Source organism: Poecilia formosa, unplaced genomic scaffold (assembly GCF_000485575.1).
Source record: "Poecilia formosa unplaced genomic scaffold, Poecilia_formosa-5.1.2 Scaffold422, whole genome shotgun sequence".
Taxonomy (NCBI): domain Eukaryota; kingdom Metazoa; phylum Chordata; class Actinopteri; order Cyprinodontiformes; family Poeciliidae; genus Poecilia; species Poecilia formosa.
The window spans coordinates 342,801-349,071 of NW_006800361.1; the positions used below are offsets into that span (position 1 = coordinate 342,801).

Below are 6,271 nucleotides of genomic sequence, written 5' to 3' on the forward strand. Positions count from 1 at the left end.
CGGTGGTGGTTCATCATGCTGTGGGCCTCAGCACGGTGGTGGTTCATCATGCTGTGGGCCTCAGCACGGTGGTGGTTCATCATGCTGTGGGCCTCGGCTTTGTTTGGACCTCTGGAGATCATCCTGGGTTCTGATTCAGGTTCTGAACAGAAACTCAGTGTGAACAGAAAGATTCTTTCCTGAAAGAACTAGTTCAAAGTTCTGATCCGTTTGTTCACTAGAACTCGCTACCAGAACTCAATAAGGTCTCGGCCCACAGCATCACTCCGCCCTCATGTCTTTTCTAACTCCAGGAAAGAAACGTTCTGCCCTGAATATACAGAGAAAGATTGATCTGATTCTCTGAACAAAGTCCTGATTCTAAAACGACTTTTGATTCTGAACAGATTCCTGATTCACTGAACTGAGTCAGTCAGGGATTAAACTAATCCTGACCTCCAGTGACGTCGTGTTAGCGCGTAGCAGACGTCTGAACAGAGAAAACCTGGTTCCTGTTTTAAACATGGGCAGTGAACCGACCCTGAACTTTGGGAGATCCAACACTTCCATGAGAATCGGACCTTATCTTAGAATCGGTACCGGCCAAAATCAGAATCAGCAGGTCAGGCTCGGCGGTCGGATGGAAAGCTGCAGTCATTAGTCACATCCAGAACATCTCCTGCTGTCGTGTGCCTGAAACCAGCGATGCACCGATAAATCGGCAGATTTTCTTAATTCTCTGTAATCTGCAATTGGCCAAATGCATGAGTAAACGACCGTATTCCCTAATCTAATCTGGGTTTAGAAAGTTCTGGAAATCAGCCTGTGGCAGTTCTCGCTCCACTTTTCCAACTTAGTCAGTTTTGCTGGTTGTGATTTTGCTGATGCATTGAAAACAAAATAATATAGAAACAGGCTCATTAAAACGTCGGCGATAGGAACAGATGCATTCAGTCAGGTCATCCTTAAAAAGCCTTAAAATCTCTTAAATGTATTTAAAAATGTAAGTTGGCCTAAATACATGAATCAAGTCTGAAATTTAATCGTTGCAGGACTGATTTCATCTTTATGGAGTTTTTGCTTTTGAGGACTTTTCTGTCAGGCAGTTTGAGTCACTCAGACATTTTCATTGAGTTCTGTAGCTCAGTAACTAGCTGCTAATGTACCTTTGCTAGCTAGCTTTGTTTGCATCTATCATAAGTGCAAATTCATCCAAGGTTTGATGGATGACGTTCATTTTTGCCACTGACCCACTTGTGTTGCCAACCCATAACAGCCTGCAGGATCCCAATCATCCCTAATATTTACGGTTTATTTGGTCTTAACTTTGACTGAAGCCAGCAGGTTCCCCGTTACTGGAGACTTTTATCCAGGGTTCCTTAGTGGAGCATCTAGACTAGGGGTGTCCAAAGTGGGTCCTGGAGGTCCAAAGTGGGTCCTGGAGGCCCAAAGTGGGTCCTGGAGGTCCAAAGTGGGTCCTGGAGGTCCAAAGTGGGTCCTGGAGGTCCAAAGTGGGTCCTGGAGGCCCAGCATCCTGCATGTTTTAGTCTCTCCCTGGTTTAGCTCACCTCCATCAAATGATGCTCATTAGAGGCCTGAGAGGAACATCGACTTGCTGAGGAGGTTATTCCAACCAGTAGAGAGAGAAATAAAACATTCAGGATGCCGGGCCTCCACGACCCACTTTGGGCCTCCAGGACCCACTTTGGACACCCCTGATCTAGAGGATGAAAGTCGGGTTGCACCTGTTGATCGCCCCAGTTTCCTTCAGTGTTGATCTGTGATGACCAGAAAACTTTAGTGCCTAAATGAACCTTCAGCTGTCAAAGTGAGGAAGTTGAACCGTTCGGTATGAAACGACCTTAACGGTACCAACAGGTTCTCTTCCTGTTCTTCAGGAGTGGAGAGATGCAGCAGAAGTTGTGCTCCAGAGGTTCTGGTTCCTTCCTGCTGGAGAGGAACGGTCAGGCCTGCGGCGCCCTTCCGGACTCCGTCACTTCCTGTGAGCTCCCGTTCCGATGCCCCCGATGCGGCGAGCAGCAGCGGTTCCGCAGCCTGGCCTCCCTGCGGGCCCACCTGGAGTACCGCCACTCCTACCGCTCTCCGGACGTTGTGTCTGGAGACTTCAGCATTACGGGGTCGCTCCCCGACCCGCTGGCGGCCGCCATCGCCTGGCAGGACACCAGCCTCCCGGCCCGCAGGGGGCAGCACGGCGCCGCGCGGCCGCCTCACGTCCGCTCCCTCAGCGACAGCAGAGACAGCGGCTACCTGCACTCCTACGGCGCGGTGAGGAGGCGGACCCAGAGCGTCGGCGTGGGGACGCAGGAGGAAGGGGTGGATGATGAAGATACCGGGGAGGAAGAGGAGGATGGAGAGGAAGCAGAAGAGACCAGAGAAGAGTCAGAAGTCAAACAGTCGGACTCAGGACGCCTCCATCACCTCCAGTTCCCTCCGGCGTCCCCAGAGCCGGACCCAGACCCGGACCCGGTTGGTGAGTTTCTCCTCCAGCGCGTCTCCTCGTCCACCAGCAGGAAGTTAACGTCTCTTCTTCACTGGCTCCACCAGCGCAGAGCTCCTACTGCGGCCGGGAGACGGCGGCGGCCTCGGCGGCGGTGCGGCGGCGGCTGGCCAGCATCCTGCGGGCCGCCGACGGCACCATGCAGCGGCGCCTGGCCAAGGTCAGCACGGAGCTGGCCCGGACCGACACCGAGCTGCTGTGTGAGCGCGCTCACTCGCAGCACCTGGCCCAGGAGCGGCAGCAGGTGGCGGAGCGGGAGCGCTCGCTCAGCCGGCAGGTGGACGTGGCCGTCATGGTGATCGCCGCTCTGAGGGAGCAGCTCAACGCCTCCGACAGCGAGCTGGAGCGCCGGGAGAGGTAGGGGCCACCTGGGTCCGACGTTCTGACCGGAGCGGGTCAGAGCATCCAGCATCTGGGTTGATGTTCTGCTGGTCTCCAGGGAGGTGCTCACCATCCAGAGGTTCCTGGAGGCCGCGGCCCGCCAGGAGACGAGCGGGAAAGTCCGGATCCAGCGCTTCATCGAGAACCTGCTGGGTCGGATCGCCCTGGCAGAGAGGCTGGTGGAGTATTACCAGGTGAACGGCGGCCCGGCGCCGGGCGACCGCCACAAGGTACAGCAGCACCCCCTGGTGGAGAGGATCAGTTAGCTCAGTGTGTCTCCACCCTGGTCCTCAGCCCCCCCGCTCTGCATGTTCTAGATGAGCCTCTATTCCAGAACAGCTGATCCAAATGACTGCAGGACCATCAGGTACTGCAGAAACCTGTTAATCACCCAGAGATACAATCCAGGTGGCAGAAGGGAAACACCTGAAACATGGAGGACAGGAGGCCTGAGGACCAGGATGAGAAACACTGAGTTTGTTGTTTCTCCTTTTTTCCTGCTTTAGATTTGCTGATTTTTCTCTTTTCTAGTCTCCCTTCTCTTTATTAGACTTTTTCTTTCTTATTAAATGTTTTTTGTTGTCCTCTCTTCAGCAGCAGACTGATGACGGCCGACACAGAATCACTAAAAGCAGGTCAGTTTTTCTTTCTTCATCTGATCAAAATGTTAAAACGTTTCTGACTTCAGGCCGAAACAATCAAATGAAGAACCTGAAGGACGGATCGGTTCGATTTTAATCTGTAGAAACATAAAATAAACATTTTCCTCCATCATTCTGGACGATGGCGACCTCTGAACCCGTACCCAGACCATGATGGAGCCACCACCGTGCCTCATGGTTGGGTCAGTTGGTTCTGCTGGTTCCTGGTCGGTTGGCGGTTCTGGATCGTCCTCTGACCCGGTCACCGTCTCTGATGTTTCCAGGTCCGCAGGGGGTCAGCTGTTCTCCGGTTTCCATGACAACAGGACTCAGTCCTCCTGCCGGTTCGGCGGCGGGCCTCCGGGCTCCAAAACGGGTCCGGACCGGGACCGGGAGCGCCAGGAACGCCTGGCCCAGTCCTCCAGGCTGTTCTGCCGGCCAGAGCACAGAGACGACATCTGGAACCAGCAGCGGCGCCGGTCCACCGGGTACGAGGCCTAGAACTGCAGAGACGGCCCAGACAGACGGGCCTGAACAGAACCTCAGCAGAACCGGCTTCCCTCGGTTCCTGTAGGCGTTGAATCGATCCCAGAGTTCTGCTGGTACCTTCTAGTTCTGGATGTTTGTCTGCTGAGGTGAAGTGGACCAGAAAGTAACCCGGTTCTGATTGTAATCAGAACCAACAGAAGTACCAACCGGACCAGGCTAAATGTACCAGCTGTGTTCTGTTCTGGATCAAACCTCTGCAGGGCGGTTCTGGTTCTTCATACATCAGCACAAACTGATCGGGTCAGAACCAGAGTATTTATTAATCAGAAACTCTCCCTCCTTCGGTCGAACCTTCTCATTCTGACCCGGTTCTACAGAACCTCCAGGAGTTCTGCATGCAGGCAGCAGATCTTCCTGGTGGATTTCTCTGGGCTCTGTTGCTTTTTCTGTCCGGTTTTCCAGAGGACGGATCCGGATTCAACAGTTTTCCTCTGATCCAGGTTCTGATCCAGGTTCTGATCCAGGTTCTTTGGACCATAAAGATGTGAATCAACATCCTGAGCAAATATTTTCTGTCCAACAATAGATGTCAGCTGTGGTGGGAACATCTCCACTAATGTGCTAATGCGCTAATAGCACAGCTAATTTTCCATTGAGTTTAAACCGTTAGCGTAGCTTAGATTGAATTCTCCAGATAAATTCAAATTTATTCGGCTGTTTATAAACTTTCAGTTGAATAAAATTCAACATCTGTTAAAGTTTTGGTTATCAACTGTTAGCAATTCTTCAAGTGTTCAGACGTTTCCATGCCATTATTTTGAAGGGGTGGAGACAGTTTCCTCTCCATACCTTTTCTGTTTTTCTCCCACTTATCTTTATCGAGCAAATGGCATGTAAACAACAAACAAACAAACATGTTTTTCTTGTGACACATGGTGGGCATCAACATGGTTGAGATTAGCGTGTTAGCTTCCACTAAGACCATGTTGGTTTAGCATTTTAGCATCAGTTTTAGTAAAACAACATGTGGGTAGAGCGCTTTAGCCTTAGCTTTAGCCTTAGCGGAATACATGTTGGTATAGCCATTAACATTAGCTTCTGCTAATGTTGAATCGCTTTAGCGTTATCAGAACTAATGATTATAATTATTGCTTTAGGGTTAGCGTAGCTAACGTTTAGCTAGCGCGTCCACCACTGGACGTCGGTAAAGACTCACCATTAAAGGTTCTGGAAATCTAGAAATTCACCTTGAAAATCCTTAGAGGTTCTGGAAGAACCTAAAGAAAACCATCAGGACCTTCAGGAGAACGACTGACCCGGTCCAGTTGATCAGACCAGAGAAATGAGTTCTGTTGGATCTGGTCGGGTTGAGAGGTTCTGAGCCTGAACCCGTCCATTAAATGGACCAGGAACCAGCCGGCAGCAGCTGCTGAGGCTGTTTCTGAAATAAACCTCCAGACTGAGGGGAGAGGTTCTGGAACCGCTCCCCGACCCGGTTCTGGAGCCGTTTCCCGACCCGTCCTCAGGATCCAGAATGAACCGAGTCATTCGACCCGATTAGAGATCAGGTTCTGGAGCTGCAGCAGCAGGTTTCTCTCCTTCAGCTCCGGTTTGGGTCAGGAAGCACCGACTGGTACCGGGTCTGGGTCAGATACATCCTACATGAACTAACTGTTGGTCCAAGGCCCGGTTTGGTTCTGGATTAAACCCAGAAGTGTTTCTAAGTTCGGTCAGGCGTCTTAGAGACCAGTCCACTGTTCAGAACCGAGCCCAGAACCTCGGTATCGGTACCAAAATAAAGCAGAACCTGATGGATGCCGGACCCTCTGGATGTTCTCTGGGTCTGAACCGGGCTCAGAACCAGAAACGGGTTGCCTGCAGTGTTTGCGCCCCGATCCGATGAGTCTGTTCCTCCCAGAGTTCTACTGGCGCCGACCCGTGGTTCTGCTGACCCGGTCCTCATCACAGCGTTGGTGTTCAGCTGGTTCTGATGGTCCGATCATAACCATGATCTAGAACCCAACAGAACCGGGAGAGAACCAGCCGATCCGGATTGGTGGAAAATGTTCCAGATGTTTCCTTCATTCACACAGATTCTGGTTCCGGTTCCGTGTTTTACTAAATGTTCTGGTTCCGTGTAAATAAAACGACTCGATCAGGTCGAAGCAGAAAAGACAGGAAGGAGGAGAATCTGACAGCTGCACTGCAAAAACACAGAATCCTACCAAGTTCCCTTCCATCCATTTGCTCACACCTCCTGTCC

The 6,271-nt window shown here is 51.6% G+C and overlaps 1 protein-coding gene across 6 annotated transcripts in view; it reads left to right on the forward strand.

The window, feature by feature from the left end:
* znf365 (zinc finger protein 365) overlaps positions 1–6,176 on the forward strand; it is a 7,130-nt gene extending 954 nt beyond the window's left edge. The window contains exons 2-7 of one of the 6 annotated variants that reach the window (XR_001659424.1): positions 1,878–2,470; positions 2,545–2,854; positions 2,937–3,113; positions 3,476–3,513; positions 3,804–5,503; positions 5,577–6,176. Coding sequence is in view for 5 of the 6 variants with exons in the window: in XM_016663491.1 (XP_016518977.1) it covers positions 1,888–2,470; positions 2,545–2,854; positions 2,937–3,113; positions 3,476–3,513; positions 3,804–4,093 (1,398 nt within the window). In the remaining variant the exon portion in view is untranslated. Of the gene's footprint in view, positions 1–1,877; positions 2,471–2,544; positions 2,855–2,936; positions 3,151–3,472; positions 3,514–3,803 lie in introns of those variants that run through there. The other 5 variants (XM_016663492.1, XM_016663493.1, XM_016663491.1 and 2 more) reach the window with 5 other exon arrangements.
* Positions 6,177–6,271: the final 95 nt, after the last annotated feature.